General features: G+C 43.0%; 1 protein-coding gene and 1 long non-coding RNA gene across 4 annotated transcripts in view; one reads left to right on the top strand and one right to left on the bottom strand.

The window, feature by feature from the left end:
- The window catches only part of prdm5 (PR domain containing 5), a 43328-nt gene extending 24534 nt beyond the window's left edge, over positions 1 to 18794 (top strand). For all 3 annotated transcript variants that reach the window (XM_074634525.1, XM_074634526.1, XM_074634524.1), the window contains 3 exons: positions 10543 to 10628; positions 14186 to 14290; positions 18149 to 18794. In XM_074634525.1, coding sequence (XP_074490626.1) covers positions 10543 to 10628; positions 14186 to 14290; positions 18149 to 18313 — 356 coding nt within the window. In that variant the 3' untranslated portion in view covers positions 18314 to 18794. The remainder of the gene's footprint in view (positions 1 to 10542; positions 10629 to 14185; positions 14291 to 18148) is intronic.
- A 964-nt stretch (positions 18795 to 19758) lies between these two features.
- Positions 19759 to 20282, bottom strand: LOC141767334 (uncharacterized). Its single transcript, XR_012593827.1, has 2 exons — positions 20065 to 20282; positions 19759 to 19985 (listed from the first exon to the last, which is right to left on the bottom strand). It is a non-coding gene; the product is annotated as an uncharacterized LOC141767334 (long non-coding RNA).
- Between the last annotated feature and the right edge of the window lie 1366 nt (positions 20283 to 21648).

Below are 21648 nucleotides of genomic sequence, written 5' to 3'. Positions count from 1 at the left end.
GGCTCACTGCACAGGCTAACAACGTACCAAGGCATGTTTTAATACTGTAAAACCTCAGCTAAAAGCAGAGCCCCAATTAGGCTACACCTTTTGACAATTAAACGCAGGTCTCAATTAGACGCCGGTTAGTCAATATGGACACGCTACACATCGTAAGATCGGTCAGATTCTCCACAATTCAGTCGTTCACTTCATTTTACAGAAACCGTGAGCACCAGAGTTTAATTCATTCAGATTTACCGGCATGGTGAACAAGAGAGATGGGAAAAAAAGTGCTGACTCCCTGCGTTTGAAGCAGAATATGTGACCATGCCTTGATTATTTATATTCCTTTAGTCCGTAAGGGTCCAACGATCAAAAGAATTCAAACGTTTTCTCATAAAAATGAATTTGTGAAGTTGTGAATATGGTCATATGAAGTCCATGACCTTCATTCGTCAAACGAAGAACGCACTTTAACTGATATAAACAATATTTTCTCTTCTTCCTGCACCGTGTTGTTGGGTACGCTTGTTTCGTTACCTCGCTGGCTACAAAATAAAAGCGTCCCCATCTTCCTCTGTTTAGTTTTCAGCCCTTTTTTCCTTCTCGGTACGCCACATGTTGTGACGTTAACTGTCTCGGAGCTATAGATCAGATGAATGATTCATAATCGATATGTTATTCCACAGCCTAATAATATTCATACTGGTTTAGATAAATCATAATTTCCCATCAGGGAGAGTTTTGTGTGAAAGTAATGAAAGGTGTGTCCCGTATAGACGGCGGGTTATTCATTTGAGTGTTCGGGTATCAGAGGATTCCGACCTGATGCAGCGCTGCCGGCTGCCGTCTTTGCACTGCCTCAGAAATAGAGCCCTGGATGTTCATTAAACTGCCTTAAACTGGAAAGCTACACATTCCAGTGCATCTCCTTACCAACAGACTGGTGCAGAGACCTGGCACGACCACACACACACTTCTTGGCCTCCAAACTCTTTCTCTCTCTCTCTCTCTCTCTCTCTGTCTCACTGCCTACTACTGGCTGTCTCCCTCCTCTCCTCACTCCTACTGAACTTCATCTCTCTCTCTCACGTTGTCTCCTCATTGTCCTGTTGTTGTTGCTTTTTGTGATTGAATACATCATTTTACTGTGCTGGCTTCTGTCTCTGGCGTCTGTCTTAAGCTCCGTAGATTTATTCAACAATATCAGTTACCTATGAAACCTACCAATCCTCCTTCACACGTCTTCATCTTCTGATCTTCCTATTTAATCCAGGCAGAGTAATGTCATCATTACCAGCTCAAACAGAGCCCCTATTTAGCAAATCAATTACCTAATATAGCCTGTAGGGCTCCTGGTAACAGGAAGCATTTTTTATTTTTTATAACTTGAACCAGTTATTCTTGAAGAAGTCACTAAGAATTGAGAAATACTACAAACTTTTTTTTTTAACAAAAAGTGTTTTTTGTTTAAGTTTAGCATGAATAAATTTGACCTTTTGCCTTTGCAATCAGTTGATATAATAACTTTTTCAAATATAGAAACTCTTATTCACACTTAAAGGCCTTTACACACCGGGGAGGGAGGCGTGACGAATAAATTACACAAAAATGCGAAATACTCGCCTGCGAATATTTCTCATCAAAACTATTCATTACGACTTTTTCATTAAAACGTTTGAATAGATTTGTAGATAGAGCAGCGTCTGGCAGTCGGTCTGAGCTAAACTGTTATAGCTATTTTATTGAGTTTCCTTTTAGCGAAATGCTCCGAGTGAATTTTCTTCTGGTAAACAGTTACACAGTGTTTATGTCTAGGGCTTTTATTGTGAAAGGTAAGAACAGGAGGATCTGGTCTGCCTTTGTCAAGGTTGAAAGGAGTAATAAAGTTAGCTGTCTTGGTTCAGACTACGGAGCCTCCGTGTTATTGTTTTATAATCCTCATAAGTAAAGCTACGTTTTGAATATGTCCGTTCTGCACAACGTGATCGGTTGATGCCTTTATTCACTTTGTGAAAGCTCAGAAAAATCAACCTTGTTATGAAATATTATTGACAAAAATAACAGTTTGGAAAAAATATTGATGTGCGAATTAATCGCCTGAAAAAACCCTTTACTCCGCTGTCATCTTATGATTTGCCACACCGCCTTTCATTAGCGCACAGACCGGAGGAGATCCTGAAATTAGCCCCCCTATGCACTGAACAGAGAATCGAAATAGCGCTGCAGCGATTAATCGATTAGTTGTCAACTATTAAGTAAGTAGTAGTAGTAATCGGCAACAATTTTGATAATCGATTAATCGGTTTTAGAACATTTTTTAAGAAAGGAAAAGTCTAAATTCTCTTTCCTCTTTCTGATTTCTTTCCTCCTTTATGACAGTAAACTGAATATCTTTGAGTTGTGGACAAAACAAGACCTTTGAGGAAACACTAATCTACATTTTTCACCATTTTATTGACCGAACAACTGATCGACAATGAATATAATCGTTAGTTGCAGCCCTAAATTAAATCATGATATACCGAAAGCTTCACACCTCTAATAGTCGGTGTTTAAATGGCGCGTCGATTCCAGACCGGAGTTAAACACGACCTTCCCGTCAGGTGTTGATCAGTGTGTCTAAATGTGTGTGTATGTTTGAGTGGCGGCCGGCCGGCGGTCCCACCACACTTTGTCAACAGCCTCCTTTGTATCCGTGTGTGCGTATGTGTGTGTGTTTTCGTACATGTGAAGGACAAACCAACAGAGAGAGAGAGAGAGAGAGAGAGAATGTATCCCAGTGTGGGCCAGTTAGCCCAGTCTGATTGTATTTATATAGAATAAACAAAAGAGAGGAATGCTGGGGGAGGGGTGGGAGCCGAGGGGACACCTCAAAGAAAGAAAGGAGGAAAGAGAGAAAAGACCACTCCAAGAAAGCATCCAGCCGGATGACCCTTGACCCCGACTGGCTGTAAATCTGTCCCCTCGTTCTATAGACGGGGAGGCGCTTTTTTTTGTTTGTTGCGTTTTTTTTTGTGTGTGAGAGGAAAAAATAAGCTTTGGTGAGGCGTACCCTGAGAGACGATCCCGACATCTTGTTCTCAAACAGTGGAGAGTAACTCTTCATCAGATAGATGTGGAAATCATAAAACAACCCTGTTAATGGAAGAACAACGGTAAAGAGTTCTGTCAGTGAGCTCTTAAAGGAGGACACCAGCTGAAGGGTTAAATCCACGGCTTCTAATAAAGAAAATCTTTAAAAAAATAAATATATATATATATATATAATATAATATAATGAAACTCAACTCTATATTAAGTCCCTGAAATTAATTAAATCAAAATATGCCAAAGATTTCTTTATATTCCTTGAAAGTCTATCTGACCCTATAACTAACAATTTCTTATTCCTGGTTTTTGTTAAACTTTGCTTTATTTATATTATGCTTTTTTTAAAACTTTATTTCTATTGTCTGTATAAATGTATTTACTTTATTTTACACTTAATTTTTTTCATTTTAGTTATTTATTTAATTTTAGTGAAAACACTATTTTCGATTTCAAAAATAAATATAAATTTAACTTTTTTTTACCAATTTATATATATGCATATATATAAAAATTGGTAAATAAAAGTTAAATGTATATTTATTTTTGGAATCCAAAATAACTAAATAAATAACAAAAATGAAAAAAATAAAATTAAAATAAATAAATTCAGTTGACGGCTTCTCTGGATAGCAGACAGGAAAGCTTGGTGTTGTCTGTCTTCCTGCTTCACAGGAACAAGTCAGCATTGATTATTTACGTGCTAAACACAGAAGACTTTGTGCCGATCCCTCGGAGATTTCCTTCCCCTATCACTTTACCATCAAACACTGCAGAGCATTATGGGAGAAATGGGAGAAATAGAAATCTTAAAACATGAACTGGAGAGCGTTAAGTAGCTGGTAATACGCGTGCTGTGTTTTTGGCTCGGAGTTTTTGTTATAATTTAATTTGGTTAGAAACATGGTGTTGTTGAGCTCAAACAAATTGGTGGCACGCCGGCAGAGAGCAGCCGTTATGAGATCACCGACAACCCATAAAATGTGAGCTGTCAAAAAGTTGGCCCAGGATGTTGAAGAGGTTTGTGGAGCTCAGTCGTCATGATGGATGTTTCTATCATGTTCTGGCCCCGGTTACGTGTCCTTCTCCACATCACAGTCCAGTGAGAGGAGACTTTCCCACCATGTGAGCCATGATGTGGTAAATAACCATGAACATTATTTGTGCCAAGGGAAACACTGACAGAAACCAGCGCCTCGGTGTCATATACTGACATCATAGGACATGTCATGTGTGGGCACGGTGATCGCTGTTACAAACACATTCGTGTGTGTCGCCGTTTTAACCCTTCAAAATGCTCATTTAGTGTTTATGTTGTGTTATGAATCAATGTTGAGACTTTTTCCACGTGCTCAGACAGACCGACGTCTCCAGTGGGTTCGCACATGTTCAGTAGTCCAAATGGGAATACATCATCATCATCATCATCATAATCATCAAATAAAACATGTTTCTCTTGTAGATTTAATAAGCAAAAACACGAGACAGAAGAAAACAAAAAGCAGCAACACTCCGATGTGTCAACTCCACACAGCTGTCTGAGATGGACTTTATTAAAGCCACCATGTGTCGGATTCACAACACAAAGACCGCACCGAGTTTCACTGGGATCGTCACTTATATTCTACAATCAAACACAATCAAAATGTGCACATAGTGGCATTAAAGGGTAAGGCTGGGTATCGGTACCTTTAAGGTACAACCGAAATAACCCATTACCAGCACAAGTCGCATCGAAACTTCTCCATTCAAACAATCCTTTTTGTGCCCAGATCTAGAAAAAAGACTATTTGTATGGTTTTGCTGGCAGCCGATCACCTCAAGTGTTGTTCGATTTAACGCGACGTGTGATTGGCCCAGTACTAGCCGGGTTTCCTGCCTGCACACGGCTCTGAACACGGAGAGGTCTGAGCCGGCAGCTAGTATACCGTGACCAGACGTCCCTCCTGACAAAATATCGAAAGTGTCCCGGTTTTCACCACAATGAAAATAATAAGAATATTTAGGATAGGGATGCACCGATACCACTTTCTTTCAGACCGAGTACAAGTACCTACATTTGGGTACTTGCCGATACCGAGTACCGATACGAGTACTTCTCTGTGCCAAAAGAGCCTCGTTAACAGCCAGCTGGAGGGTGTGAGCGACACACGGCAGGCTGGGGAGTCCCGCATATGAGGCGGTGCGCCGCGACCGGCTCTAGGTCGGCTTGGAAAGGCTCGGGGCGAAGGTGGCTCGCGGCTGCAGCTTTACAGCGCTCCCTATGGACCGCGTTGCACCGTGGACAAAGGGCTTGCTGCGACCTCTCTCCCTGCCGGGGAGGGACGGGGCCCGCTGCGACTCTCGTGTCACTTCTGGTTGCAAAAAAAACAAAGTTGGCGACGGCCAAAATGCCAAACTCGAGGCTTCAAAACGACAGTCCATAAACCAATGGGTGACGTCACAGTGACTACGTCCACTTCTTATATACAGTCTATGACTTCACAGTACATTTCTATAATAAAGATGCTCTGAGGCCACTCTTCTGTTCTTTGTGTTGGTTTCTCAGTGACGACCAGAAATGATAAAATACAATCAATATTTGTTTCCCTCTTCAGTGACGGACAAGAGAAACTAACACACATGAAGCTACTTTTCATTTTATAAACACACACTAGCCGTCCCGCTGGCTCTGGACAAAGGACACTAATTGTCTGGATCATGCTGTTATTTGTTATGGTGATTATACATAGAGACATATTTTGATGTTTTACAAATCAACGTGGTCTCACGACAGAACAACGGCCTTCAGATGGACATCTGGTCGGACTCTGGAATCACTGAACCTGTTTACGTGCAGATGATTGTGTTTGTCTTGACTGTTGTCATGGTTACAATCTCGTACCGAGTGTATTGTCCGTCCCCGTGCTGATGAATAGTGCCTCGCTATCGCAGCTTGAACTCTGTTTTTTTTTATGGGTGCCGTGCGGATGCTTAATTTGGAGGATTGAGAGGCGTGTCAGGAGTTTGGATCTGTTGCATGTGCGGTAAAGGGAAGTCTGTTTGAATCCTTCGCACGGGGCGATTGTTTGAGGAAGTGGAGAAATCTACCGAGACCCCGGCTGTAATGGGAAGGTCAAGTGTAAAAGTTGTCGGTCGTTCCTTACGGCCCATCAAAGAGCGATGCGTTATCATCTCCAACGCGCTGATATCACGTTACCTGCTGTCGAGCATGTGACACGGGGGCCGAGAGGAGGAGGACAGTGGAGGGCCACCGTCTGGCTCAACTGGAGGAAGCCAGGAATTAATATCTGACGGACAGCACTAATGTGTTTCAGACCGGAGCCCCCGAAGCTACAAAGCGTTCTCCGTAACACGAACGCCGCGCGGCGGGCGAAGACGACAAAAGCCACGACCATCTGCTAACCAGACACGCGCACACATATACAACGCACGGCGAGGGGGTGCCAAACGGATCGATTAGCAGACAAGAAGTGTGAGGGCCACAGCGGGGGGTCGGGGGGGGGACACCAGGGTCAAAGAGACGGTGTACAGTTTCAGCACATGCTAAATCAGTTACCATCTCCACACACAGAAAGCCCCGGCTCAGCGCTGCAGCCACCCCTCGTAATCCCCAAACAATCTGCCTCAATCTGGAGAATAAGTGGAGGGTCTCTAGTTACAGTAACACTCCGACACCGAGCCCCTCGCACGAACAACACACACCGAGGTTACAAGAATGTTACTGCTTAGGAGTTGTTTATTTCCTGTTTCGCTAAAGGATCGAGTTGCTCTTGTTCCAGTAACATCAGGTTGAACCGGTGGAAGAAGACCACATTTATGAACGACCTCTTTTACAATATCCAATACCATCATTTTCTCCGTTTGCATTTTCCAGATGTCCAGAAGCGGAGAGAGTAGGTTAAGTAGGTGAATTGGTGTGCACTTATTGCCGTGTATTAACTGACAATAGCCAGCTCCTGGGAGGGATGTGATCCAAGCCGCAGAAGTACACTACTGGCACACTAGCGCTCCGCCGCAATTAGCGCACTAATGCCTTCCCCAGGACTCCCCGAGGCTAACGGCGGGCCTTAAACCCGATACCACACATGCTACACGAGACATAGGATTCTGTTCTCCTCTTTCTGTCTCTAAAACACATCTGGGATTCAGATCTTCCTGTTTGTCAACAAAAGGCCTCCTAGAGAGGCTGAAATTGAACAGAAAAAGGGATTTCGGGACACAGAATGGCGCGCTGCCCTCTGCACACGTTTCAGTAATCAGTCCACATATGTCACGTTAACCCTTTCAGCGCCGACCTGAGGTTTTATTAGGGTTGTGTCACACACGGCGCTCCTCCTGGTGCTCCTCTGAAGCCCTCTTGTGGGGGGTTCAGATGGCTCGTATGTCTGCTACGTGACAGCTGTCGTAGCTTCTCTGATGAAAAACACAGGATTTGTGGGATATGAATGATATAAATATAAGAAATTGAAGTCCTTTGACAATCCAAAGTTGGAATAATACAAATTTGTAAAGTTAAAGTAATCAGACCTCACACATGGGGGGCAGGAATAGTGACGAAGAGCTTATTTTCTGCAATAATCCAAAACCCAATGGAACAATCCCAATGGCTTTTTGTTGACGGAACCAGGGTGATGCTAACTTCCTGGTTGGCCGACAAAAACATGTCACCTCTGCAGCACTCGATATTCAAATGAAAGCTTTTAAATGTAAAATATCAATGCAAAATAATGTTGAATATTTAGTGTGTACCTGAATCAAACCTTTCTTACTAAAGGCCTTTACACACATCGGGGGCGGAACGAAGAAACAACACGGAAATGCAAAATACTTGACTGCGAATACTATATGTCTAGTACTTTTATTTTGAAAGGTAAGAATGGAAGGAGTGGATCTGGTCTGCGCTGCTTTTGTCAAGGTTGAAAGGAGTGATAGAGTTTGCTGTCTTGGTTCAGACCAGTGGGCTTCCTCCGGGTCTGGGAAGTGAAGCTAATGCTGAAGTGCTTTAAACTTGCATTCTCTCTAACAGCCAGCAGGGGGCGACTCCTCTGGGTGCTAAAAGAAGTCTGATTGTATAGAAGTCTATGAGAAAATGAGTCTACTTCTCTCTTGATTTATTACCTCAGTAAACATTGTAAACATGAGTTTATGGTCTCAATCTCTAGTTTCAAGTCTTCTTCAATACAGCATGATGTTCATTTAGTAAATTATGGTCCCATTTAGAGTCAGATAGACCATAGAGCAGGGGATGCTTTAGGGCGGGGCTACCTTGTGATTGACAGGTCGCTACCACGGCGCTGTCCGGTCTGGGAGTTGTCCGTGTTTTCGTCTTACAACTTTAACCTTTTCACAGTGTGTTTTCACTTCATCAAGGCAAAGTATAACATTTTTGGTCGACTAAAAATGTCTTATTCAGCGTTCGATTGCTCCACCCTCTCGTGTCACTTCTGGTTGCAAAAAAACAAGATGGCGACAGTCAAAATGCTTCAAAACCGTAGTGCACAAACCAATGGGTGACGTCACGGTGACTACGTCCACTTCTTATATACAGTCTATGGGCGCAGCTCAACCTGTTCCGCACTGCGTGATTGGTTGTCTGTATTTGCTGTGCCAAAGCTCAGGAAAATCTAGCTTTTTTTGCCGCGTAATATTCACCTTCGGTGTCTAAGTACTCGTGACAAAAACAGTTTGAAAAAATATATTGACGTGCAAATTAATCTCGCGATAAAAAACAACAACACTAAGGCTTTTACTTTAAAGAACAGAAGAGGAATATTCCTTCAGCTCAGTCGTGTTTATAGCGTCGGGAGATAATAATACTCCTCTCATATTCTCCCCAGATGGATTTTCTGATTTAATAAGCATCTTTGCATTCTGAATCCCAGAGAAACACAGCTAATTAACCTTATTATTTAAAGGGGCACAGCATCTCCCCCATCAATAAAATTACTTGCTTGCCTGTTCAACACTGGAGTCACTAAAGAGAGATTAATACGAAGCAGATAAGACGTGAGATTGTTCTTGTACTGAAGGAACGAACACAGATGTGTAGCTGTAGGTTCTGTTTTAACAGTGTTTCATTAGATTGTACTGTGTACACTCGCAGGCATACAGTATATATAAATACAGAAAAGAGTCTTATATGATGGAAGGAGATGAAAGGAAGGGAGATGTATTTAGTTTCCTGATTAATCTAGGACATAAATAAAGTAATTATTAAACCCAGAGTTTTTGAAATATGTTCCTGTGTCGGTGCGGTTCTATAGGTTACCTCATATCCCTTCTATAGATCAGTAATCAGCTCTGGTGCTCCTATCTGGCCTGTGGATCAGCTCGCAGTAAACAGATCCATGTGTCGGAGGAGCGGTTTGACTGACAGCCCGTCACTTTCTCTCTTTGTCATCATCGCCGTGCGCTCCGATAGGATCTGGAGGAGTTTGGCCGCGCTGCTGCGTTTGATCCAGCTGGGGTTAGCCACATCGCCCTCTGATGTGCTCCTAAACTGTTGGCCAGTTGGAGCTCAGATAGCGAGCCATGAAGTGGAGCCAATATAAGCTGCTGCTCTGCAGTGGAAAGTCAGCGTGCATCAGAAACCGATGGAAGATATCTGGTGTACCAGTAGTCAGTAGTCAGGTCAGATCTGTGTTAGAGCGGTTCAGGACGGGACAGGACGGAGACAACAACACACTCACCTAAAACATCACACCTTCAGCAGCGTAACATACAGAAATATCCTTTTCTTTATGTCTTAAAGGAACACTCCACCCACTAAATGATCATTTGTATATCACCCCGTGTTGAATTCTTGAAGAAACCTTTATTTTTCTCTCATTCCTCCACAGAGAACGGAGAATTAAACCACCTCCGCATTAGCAGTCGCGCTTGCACAGGCGCGCTACTCGTCCGTGCGAGTCTGAAGTGTTTTAAATAGTGAGGTTTTAGTGAAGATGCATGTGTTTGGGAAGTAGTGAGCATCCGACTGGATAAATGACACTTGGATTATTCTGCCCAGTTGTGTGAGAGTTTGTAAACAGATGTTTTGATATAGTTTTGCTGTTAAACGCGACCCTCCAGTTACTTCAATTCATCAAGACCTTTCTCTGGTTTTTGATTCTTCCTTTATCTTCTATCAAAACTGTTGTGTTCATTTTGCATTCAAGTTCTTACAATGAGAAAATACTCAGTACTTTTCATTTGTCAAGTATTTTAATTCACAGGAGTATTCAAAAATAGACTTTACTGTGTGGTTATTTCATATATTTATTTATTTAATTACCAGAAAACATGTTTTATCGTGATATATATCGTTATGGAGATATGAAATGACCTATATCGGGAGAGAAGACTTCACCCATCGAAGTCAAGGTAGCACGGGGAGTAATTGATATACAGATGTTCATCACTTTAACCCTTTATGTGGTACCGTATCAGTTTCATGTCTCATGCACTCTACTGGTTTCCGTTCCCTAGGTGAGCGTCCGTACCAGTGTCCCTACTGTGACAAAGCCTTCAGCAAGAACGACGGCCTGAAGATGCACATCCGAACACACACTCGAGTAAGTTCTCCTTCTTTTTCTCTGCTCCTGTTTGGAACAACTTGATCTTTTTATACTCAGGTATTGTTGTCTGTGTGTCAGTGGTTTCGTGTGTGGGGGTTTCTCAAAGTCAAGGATGCTTCTTTGGTAGGACGGGTCCTTCCAAATCGGGTCCTGCAGAGACCAGTCAAGACTCCGTCATAGTATTCGGAGAGCACAGTCCAAAGAGCGTGCTCGTTAATGGAAAAATGGATATGTGTTCATTTTTTTTCAACTATATTAAGAACAATTCAGTAAATCACAATTTCTAGAAGGAATATTGATATTACATTCCCGATGGGATTGTGGGTGTTTTAGGAGCGCGTAGGATTCACACATGCATCCTTCAAAATCCTCTGAAAGAAGGACTCTGTCCTTGGTAGAACTGGAAGGATCCGAGGCATTGGAACAATCCTCCGGCGGGATTCAATGACGTAGCAGCCTTGAAATCCAGCTGTTGAAGGATCCATCCTCTAGTTTCAGTAACACACTCTGTCTGCCTCCCAAAACACAGTGATGAGAGTGATCAAGAGTCTGGAACTGTTTGGTTTAGGTACCTTGAAAGTGCTTGAATTTGACTGTTAAGAAGCTGTGTGAACCGTGCAGTCAGATGCAGACTTACAGTGGGAAACACTGTTTTGGTGGTCTGAACATGTAAATGTAGAGTGATTCAGGGCTTCGGGGTGGAGGAAGGAAAACGTAGGTTTCTCACTGGACGCCATGAGGTCATTTCCTGGGTCGGGACAGTGCTCATCCCCCCCCCCCCCCCCGCGTCATTGATGTTCTCCACCAAAGCGACACTTCCCATGAGCTCCGTGAGCATCTGGACGTGTGTTTTTGTGCCACTTGTGATAAATGCGCCTTAATAACGTGTGTTTCATCATAGACTTCCATCATCAGTTCGTCCAGCTGTGACTGAGACAGTCTGGACCTGTCAACACCGTTAACGTCTCACATTTGTCCTCCGTTAACGCTGTCCAGAGCTCAGTGTGCCGATAGTGGACGTATCCTGTCCAGGTTTGACGTCCCTCAGTAGAAACAGGCAGGTATAATTTTGTAGCGAGCTGCTGATTAAACCGACGGATGTCTTGTTCCTAATGGTCCCAGATCTGCCTTCACTCACAGCGCTGTGAAACATGGGCTGAACAGTTACACACAGCAGAGCACATGAAGTCACTCAACTAATGTCGTTTGGCTGGAAGAGCTGCAGCTCCACGTTAAAGCACAGACGCTTTGAGATGGAGAGTTTGCGTGTTTATACCACGGAACCACGTCGTCTGCAGACTTACATGGAACACATTTATTACCGACATGAGCTGCTGACATTTTTGGTTATGAAGAGATTTTTTATAATATTGTTTTGATCTCTGAAGGCTGTTTCATTTGTTTTCGACTAGGACACTTTAAATCTCTTTCTCTTCTATTGATTAGAACGGTTATGTAATAGCTTTGTTAAAATGTTCCAACCTTACAACAGCAGGCTCGCTATCATGTTCAACATGTCTAATATAACACACACAGCTCTGCAGTGTCGTTACTCGTGTTGTGTACAGAGCTGAACTGCTGTGATAAACGGTAATCAGAGCTGCTGATGTGTTGACAGGGCGGGTAAAGAAAGAGGCTTTACTGGATGGAATTGCTTCTTCTTTATCTCTTCATTAAACCACTTCACCTGAGCACGGCTCATCTTCTCACAAACTAAAACCAACCTGTTGTTGTTGTTGTTGTTTTTTAAAGGTGCTGTGTGTACGCTGCACCGTGCACACCGGCTGGGACCGCTCTGTCCTCCTCACGGTGATTGCCTCGTTATCGTTCTGGTTCCCTGATAGCGTTGGGTTTAAATCTGAAATATTGCCAAATATAAAATACTTTGACACCAAATCCTCCGCCATCGTCTCGTCCGTCAACACTGCTGCTTTGAGCTGAGTCTCCGTCCGGAGCAGACGCATTCACTGTTTCACATTAAAATACACTTTTATTGTGAAAGGAAGTGTCTCTTTGTATCAGCTGTTTTTTATGGATCTACATGATCTCTCCACAGCAGATGAACGGAGCAGAACAGGAAACTGTATTTCATGTTGATTTCTAGCTTCACCCTGAAGCCTAATAGAGCTCAATGACTTCCTGTTAGCATGCTGCTTTACAAATACCCCCGTTTATAGATTTACCGTGACACACGAGACGTGAGCAAATAAACAAAGTCCATCTCTGCGTCTGTAGACGAGCTCTCTCTAATAAGAGTGGTCAGATTCAGAGAGGAGAGAGAGAGAGGGGTCGGGTCAGAGGTCAAAGGGTGAACAGCTGCTGGAGAGTGAAGGTCGCCAGGTACAGATGTTCGATGTTACCGGGGTCACAGCGATGCATTCTGGGTACTCCGCATCACCTAAGTCCATCCATGTGTTTCCTGACCTTTGAACTTTGACCCCTCGTATTCTTTTTGTCATACAAGAAGCACTCAGGCCTTCTGGAACGAGAAGCATCAGATCACAGAGTCCTCGAGGCGGGTTTCTCTCTCTCTCTCTCACACACACACACACACACGTACACACACACGCACACACACACTCCCCTTCATTCATTCACGTAAACAGTTGCATACTTAAAGCCTGGCATGCAGTGAACCTGATCTTTACCTCCTTTTGTATCCCGTGTCACTGGGCGCTCCTCGCCCCGCCCACATGATAGCGCCGTTCCCAGGACCCGTACTTCCTGCATTCACCCGGTTCCCATGACAACTAAGCTTTAAACTGGGTAGAGCCCTTTTTGCTATCAGCCTAGACTCGTCAAAAAAACAGCTTCCCAAAGAGTGAGTGACACTGGGAACCGGCTCCCGCTATCTCCACACTTCTCAAGTCTTTTAGGTGTCACCACCGTTTCCCCTCACGCTGCAGGACACACCTACCCGTCCAGGCCGTGCACCCCGCTGTACACACACACACACATATATGTTCTGTAAAAACACACCCACGGCGAGATAGCTGCTTTGACTGACAGCGAGCCAGGCCTCCGAGAGGCGCAGAGGAAATGTTCTTTGGTAAACTGATGAGGTGTGGAGACAGAGGAGTGATATTCTACAGCCCCAGAGTGCCAGCGCTCTGATACGCGTTCAAAGGGATTTTCTGTGCCGTGTTTTCGTTGCTCTTTTGAGGAATCCATGTGTTTTTGATGGCCTCTTACGCCGGTCATTTCCTCCCTACTGCAGGGGCTGTACAACCTTTCATATCTTCATAAACTCAGAGGGAGTACGCCGCGGTGTGAAGTGAGAGGGCTATCTGTGTGTGTGTGTGTGTGTGTGTGTGTGTGTGTGTGTGTTTGTCTGTGTGTGTGTGTGTGTGTGTGTGTGTGTGTGTGTGTGTGTGTGTGTGTGTTACCACATCTTCTTGTGTTTTCCACATGTGTGTGTCATTACCCCGCTGTACGCCATAATGGACACAAATCCTCCTCCAGGTTTTGTCCACATGTGAGCAACAACTGGGGAAGTATTGTTTTATGTATTGTGTATATACTGTACGTGTGTGTGTGTGTGTGTGTCGCTGCAGGAGAAGCCGTATAAATGCAGCGAGTGCAACAAAGCCTTCAGCCAGAAACGAGGGCTGGATGAGCACATGAGGACGCACACGGGAGAGAAACCTTTCCAATGTGACGTGAGTATCTACTACTTTACCTCCGAACCGGCCGCCGTCTTCCCTCCATTCTTGCACGTGTTGGTCTATCTGTGTGTATATGTGATGGCACAAGGCCAGATGTGTGAGGGGGGGGGGTTCAGTAAGAGGCAGATAGCGATCTGGCTCCTCTGGAGGGGCCGACAGGACTGATCTCACGTAAACACATTGAGAGGATCAGAGGGAGAAATTACCCTCTGCTTCTAATACTGTAGGAGTAATAATTAGTCTCAGAGACTGAGGGGGGGGCGACATGTGACAGAAGATGTTGGAAACAAACTTTTTGAATGCTGCGTTTTATTAACATTTTATGAAAATGAAAACGTTTTAATGTGATGGATGAATGGACGGATACAAGACGTCTATTATTCTGGACCAAAGATGTTTTCAAACTGCTGCATGAGGTGACTTCAACCAACTTCTTCTTGGAATCATAACTCCCTCAAATCTCATCACACATACATGATAAACATATTTTTAGATTCAGTGTGACTTACACTTTTTGTAACATATCATTATGTTTCAAATCAATGTTCGTAAATCCACTCATAAATCATAGAAAGAAAGACAAACCTTATAAGTGCAGAACTTGCCTGAGAATGATCACATTTTAAAGTTTTCATCAGTCTCAAAGTAATCCAGTGACAGTTGTCCGAACATCCGTGGAAACCCTGCAAACAGGAGGTGATAACAGCGACTTCAGAATACTTTTAATAGTGCCACTTTGCCAAAATGTAAACAAATACAGGCTTAAAAGAAATTGTAGCCCACAGCGTCCAGAATCCAGAAGCACATCCAGCCATTTATGGGAACTGTGGTTTGCAAAACTTGCATGATTATCCCCCAAAATAGAAGTAAGACAGAATAATAATAGGAGCTAGAGACAGTTTCAATAGTTCTGTTGACATTACTCAGATATGTTGAAAACATGTGGACAGAGAACTCTTGGGGGGGTCCACAGTGTCAGACTTTGAAAGCTTTTGTCCTCGACAGCTCAGCCGTGCCACGATACTCTTGGATCGTAACCCTGGAATCCAAATATCTCTTAATTCTTTGAAGAACATCAAGAAACAATCCATCACCCAACTCTGGATTCTCTCAGCTTCTCGTCTGAGCTTTAACACCCTAATAAGCCTTTAATCCGCCGCATCGCCTCAAGTTCCCCGACCAGAGAACGGGCATCGCGTTGTTGTTTCAGACCACAGAATCAGTATCCTATTCATCGCCAGCGAAGCGTCAGCACCAAGTGTCTCTCCCAACATTCATCTGGCTGCTTTTTTTTCCCCCAGCTGCGGACGAGACATGTAAATAATTCTACGCTAAAGATAATAGAAATAACATGTGGATCTTATTTTTGGGGATGGATTTTTGAGTGAGACAAAAGGATCGCACGGTTCCAGGAACATTTTCCAGACAAAGCTAGAGGGGCTCTGTGAGCGGAGTCTGTCATAACGGCATTAACAATGTTGTAGAAGCATCCAGTAACATCTGGGTTACGATGAGACCAGGAGCCCCCCCCCCCCGCTCCCATCAGCTCCTGTCACTGCTGCTCTTTAGAAAAGCTCTAATAGTTTACTGACGCTGGATCAGATTGGTTGATTGTTTGAAAGATATTTGGATAGTAAAGCTAGAGCGTGATAGAACGAGTGTCTAAATCACCTGGAAAACTAACGACACACTATAATTATTAACATAGAACCACTCTGGACCAAACAACGGTTGGAAAAACTACTTTTTCTGGACCGACCACATAATAATATGAGAGGAATCTCCTCATTTTTGACTATGATTGGGTTCAAATTAAGACCGTCAATCGATTCATATAGTTAATCACGATTAATCGCACATTTTTTATCCGTTCAAAATGTACCTTTATTTAACCAGGTTAGTCCCGTTGAGATTAAGAACCTCTTTTCCAAGGGAGACCTGGCCAAGACGGTCAGCAGCAAGAAAACAAAGTTGCAGACAGAGACACAAACAGAGACACAAACACAGTTCTCAAACACTAAAAGCACTAATTTGCATTAAAAGAGAACTATCTAAAGACAAATGGGGGGAGCTGGGTCAACATTGGAAAACATTGGCATGCCATAGAGTCTGTTTCTTAAGCCTTCTTTTTAGATTTTAAAATGTTTAATGAGACCAGCTTCTTGATTTTCAGCTCATTTTGGAGCAGATTCCAGACTGAGGGTGCAGAATCAGAATATGCTAAAGCCCTTTCCCCAATTTTTGTCTGAGCCTTTGGGACAGAGAGCACAAATAAGTCATGTGAACTCAGTGAATACTGTCCACAATGTTTTAATAAAAACACTTCAGTATTGTGGGAGCAGACCCAGAATCACCTTCTATATATAAAGATGTACCAATGGGAGAGCCTACGGGTTGCCTGTGCAGGCCATCCCACCCGAGAGTACAACTCACAGTGGAGAGTCAGAGCTTTACAAACTGTAATGAACCTCGAGGATGCACGGTGAGCTACATCAACCACATGAAGGCATTGAGCAGAGGCGTGCACGTACAAAACATCTCCATAATCTAAAACCAGTAAAATAAAAAACGCTTTTTTACATTAAAAGAAAAACACAATTTGTTCCGAAAATAAAATCCCAGTTTTAGCCTCAGTTTAAATTCAAAAATGCGACATTATGCAAATGTATGTAAATATTTATTATTGTAAATCAATGAACAACACAAAACAATGACAGATATTGATCCAGAAACCCTCACAGGTACTGCATTCAGCATAAAACAGTTGGAGCGTTATTGAACCTCCTTCATTACCAGCTAGTATGACATGGCTGGTACTGATGGATTCATCAGGTTTTCTAGTTTCATATGATGCCAGTATCTTCACTCTAGCTTTAAAGCTGAGCCGCTACAACCTAAAAATCACAAGTTGCGTCAAGCATTTAAATAAATTAGTGGCGTTAAAACTAATTTGCGTTAACGCGTTATTATCTCGTTAACTTTGACATCCCTCGTTCAAACCAAAAAATGATTTCATTCACATCTCTCAGGACTTACAGATGTAAAGCCTGTGTGAGATGTTTCTAGAATGTAATTGGTTGCACTGCAGGTCTTCACAGATGGAGTGAGGAGGACACACGCTGTGAGTCCTGAAGCAGCCTGTTAAACTGCAGCTGAACAGCAGCCAGTGGTGGATTATGGTGATTGATAGAGGACGATGGAGTCATTTGTTCAGTGTAAAAAGGCTCATTTATGATGGATGTTAAGTTGCATGCATTCCCTCTCGCTACTGGTGGAAAAGAAAGAAAGAAAGAAAGAAAGGAGCGATATCCGTCGCCAAGGTCCGATTTACAAATCAATCTCTGTGTGTCTCCGGCTGAGCCTGAGAGACGACCTGAACTCTACAGACAGCAGGAGACACATTACAGGTGAATAGGGTTAACATATTAACTAATAGATATAGATCCCCTGTTGATTACTGACATTAAGACAATTATTTTAATTTTATATTATTTTGATTTATGTTTAAATGTATTTATTCATTTATTCATGCATTTATTTACTATTTATTTCTGCACGATTTTCCCTTTGCATTGCACATTGCATATGTTTAAATATGCAAATGAGGCATTATCTAATGCTAACTTTTGGTGAATTTAGGAGAAATCTACAGACGCAAAAAGGCAAAGTAGTAAAATAAACATCTAGATATGTATTTTGGATGTTTTCTTTACACTAGTCTGAAAGAAGACATGTTATGGAAACAAAATAGCCCAAAATCTGAGCATGATAAAACAATGTTTTGGTCTATAGTGCCTCGCCTCATTACTATTAAAACCCGGTATGTTCTGTGTGTGTGTGTGTGTTTTCCAGGTGTGTGACCTGTCGTTCAGCTTGAAGAAGATGCTCAGCAGGCACAAGCTCACACACAACCCGAACCGGCCCATGGCGGAGTGCCAGCTGTGCCACAAGAAGTTCACCAGGAACGACTACCTCAAAGTACACATGGAGAACGTCCACGGGGAGACGGAGAGCTAGAGCCACCATCATTATTATTATTATTATTATGAACCACTGGCTGAGGAATGATATCTGATTCCTCAGATAGAGTTCAGCCTCATGCTTCATGCAGCCAGTATGGCCTGTACATACTGTACACACAGATAGATAGATAGCAGAGATGTTGTTATTAAAGATACGTACATGTAGAATAAGGAAAACGTTCTAGTCTGTGTGACTTCTAACCAGTGTTACTGTTCATACTGTTACAGCCTGACCTCCTCCACTGGAGCATCTACTGACCAACTGTCTCAACACATTACTGTACGTCATGTGTCAAACAACACCTGTGACCAAAGACCTTTTTGTTTTACCTGTACGCTCTCTCCATGTTTACACCTGCTCTGTGGCGCTGAAGCATGTTTAATATTTAGACTCTTGTTGCTGTTAAGCCCCAGAGCACACTTCAAAAACCATGTTGCTCCGTTTACTATTTCAAAATAAAAGTATTAGAACAGGATGTTTGAGCAGGAGATCAATGTGAAGACAGTAATGCTCACCAGCTACAGAATCTGAAACAGCTCACCAGTGAGAGTTTGTATTTACAGGACGGCCCAGAGAGTATAAACACGCCGTCCTCGCTCTTTCATGCTCCTTCTTCAGATCTACTCGGGTTTTAAAACGTTATGAATGGCCCCAAGAGAACTTTCTGTTGTACGATGGGATGGCTCATAGAAGTAGAATAGCAGTAGAACGGACAGTGAACTGCTTTCTGTGGTCATTTTTAGTTGTCATGGTGACACCACACGTCAGTTGAGCTGTCAAGTGTGATCCACAGCCTCCGTCCTTTCCACGCTTCCCATTCATTGTCTATGTAAGCAGCCGTGCAATGCATTCTGGTCGTGTGGCAACGCGATTCGAGAGACGGGGCGTCACGTTGGCCACTCCTCATTTGCATAAAGTGCTAGTCTAGAGTCTAGACTACTTCATGCTAATCATCACCGCCTCTGGAAACTCCCTAGAAACTTTTAAACTAACCGTTGTCGATCTAAAATAAAGACAGATTTCAGCGACTGCTCACGCCTCCAATGTTTTCAGAATCACATTTCCGTGAACTTTTTTTCGTAATATGAGAGAGGAAAGTTTCCAAACGAGTCGCCATGTAGGTTCTGGTTTGAAAGCTGGGAGCATCAGCCAAGCTCCCGAGGAAGAGCGCCGGTTGTCGATCCCAACTTTCGTAGTGGCCAAACAGCGGTACTGCAACTTCCGTGTCCGTCACATGATGCCATTGGGCCCAAAAGACTTTTTCCCATAGACTTACATTGGGAAAGAGACGTCTGTAGCTCAGCGGATAATTTTTTTAGGTGAATCAACTCCCCAGTATGAACACTCTAATAGTCCTTATTTAAAAATTAAGTTTTTAAAGTTGTAAAACGCACTAAAAGCTGAATCCAGAGTTATTTCCCTTCCTCCGTTGATGTGAGATAAAAAAACGCCCCTGTGGACATGTACCTTCAGTGTTTCACCCGCAGTCTCCATCCTCGCCAAAAAATGTCATCTCAAGTTAAGTCAAGTCAATTTTATTTGTATAGCCCAAAATCACAAATCACAAATTTGCAACACGACCTCCTCTCCACGCCAAACAGATAGAGCCCGAGCAACACAACCTCCTCTCCACGCCAAATGGGTAGAGCCAGAGCAACACGACCTCCTCTCCATGCCAAACAGATAGACCCTGAGCAACACAACCTCCTCTCCACGCCAAACAGATAGAGCCCGAGCAACACGACCTCTCCATGCCATCTGAGCTCCACATTTTTAATCATAATACCCTGGCTGTGGCGAGCAACATGATGTGACAGAGATTGTTCGGGTTCAAAACTAAAGTTGAAAAATAATTCTCGTAGTCGCAGACAACAATAAGTTTACTGCGAGGAAAACTCTCTACGGGACTCCCAAACTGTTAGCGTGTCGGTTTAGTAAATACGGAAGTTTGAATGGGAATGTCTGTTCTACTCCTGTTCTATTTCTATGGGATGGCTGATTGGAACTGATTGTAAAACCAGATTTTTAGGTACAATCTGACTTTAAAACCTGCATTATTAATTTAAGATGATCTTTTTCTTTCCCGCAACCTAAAGTGTGTTACTGTTTCTGCCTTCCAAACTGTCTTAAGGACAAAAAAGAAAATCCAAAGTACTGTGTGTGTTGTATTGTTGAGTATGTTTTCATCTGACTGGGTTATTGTGCCTTACACTAAGTTTATTAACTATTGTTCAATACAGTATTTCATGTATAGAGTTCTGTTTTATGTCCACACCCGTTTGCTTCCTGGTTTACCGCCCCTGCTGTGATTAACACACATGTTCCAGCTGTTTATTCTGCATCTGTCGACTGTGAATTGTCACTTCACACTTTTGTATTTTGAAATGTATAAAACCTCATCACCTACCAAACGTCCATTTCCTCCGCCCGTTCTAATTATGTGTTTGTGAACTGTTGACATTGAGGGGTGAGAGGGGGGGTGCAAGGCGACGCTTTGAGAGTTGATTAAAAGTGTTCGGTTCTCGTTGTTAATCTAACCTCTATTCTTGGGTTGGCGGTCTGCTGAGAGCGAGGGGCTAATTAAAGCAGCTTCTTCTCTCTTTTAACCGAGGCCACAGTCACCACTCGCCTGATCTGTAAAGCCACGCTGTAAAGAGCTCCTCTGATGGTTTCTCTCTGTGGACGCGGGGGACTCTTTCTCACGTCCGTCCCCCTCGCAGAGACTCTCTGATATCTCACGATTTAACGCTGAGAATCTCACGAGCGCTGGAGTGAAGTCGTCCTCATCAAGAAGTTTGTCGACCGAGCCGCTGTTCCAACCCAATAAATCTTTCTGTGTGTGGTTTTGGTCTTCCCTAAAAACACATAACTCCTCCAGGATGTCTCTCTTCACTTCTTTGAGCGAGTGCTGTTTGTTTAATAATTAACTCATTACTGGTTGGATTACATTTCGTTGCTCAAAAACAGCAGGAAGTCTCTGAAACAAGTCACCTCGGCCATCTAACCCATGTACCACATCCCATTTAGAGCATCAACTCTTGTTCAACAAAAGGCAATTGAGGAAGTGTTATTGAATTTTTTCCATGCAGCTCTTCTAGTACTTCAAAATGTGCATAGAAATATGTGAATGGAAACACTAGTGAACATAGTGGAGCATTTAGCAGCTAAAGAGACAGATATTTCTCTCAACAGTTGGTGGAGTCCAGACTAGACCTAAAAGGACAGTGAATATTGGACTCCAGTTTAATCTAATGTTGCACTGTGTCTGCTAGATGTGTAAAAGCCAACTGTTTGGTAACAAATTTGCCAAATTGTGGCCAAAAAAGTCA

Source organism: Sebastes fasciatus, chromosome 5 (genome assembly GCF_043250625.1).
Source record: "Sebastes fasciatus isolate fSebFas1 chromosome 5, fSebFas1.pri, whole genome shotgun sequence".
Lineage (NCBI taxonomy): Eukaryota > Metazoa > Chordata > Actinopteri > Perciformes > Sebastidae > Sebastes > Sebastes fasciatus.
The sequence above is the reverse complement of the archived record's forward strand: the minus strand, read 5'-3'. Positions and strand labels throughout refer to the sequence as shown.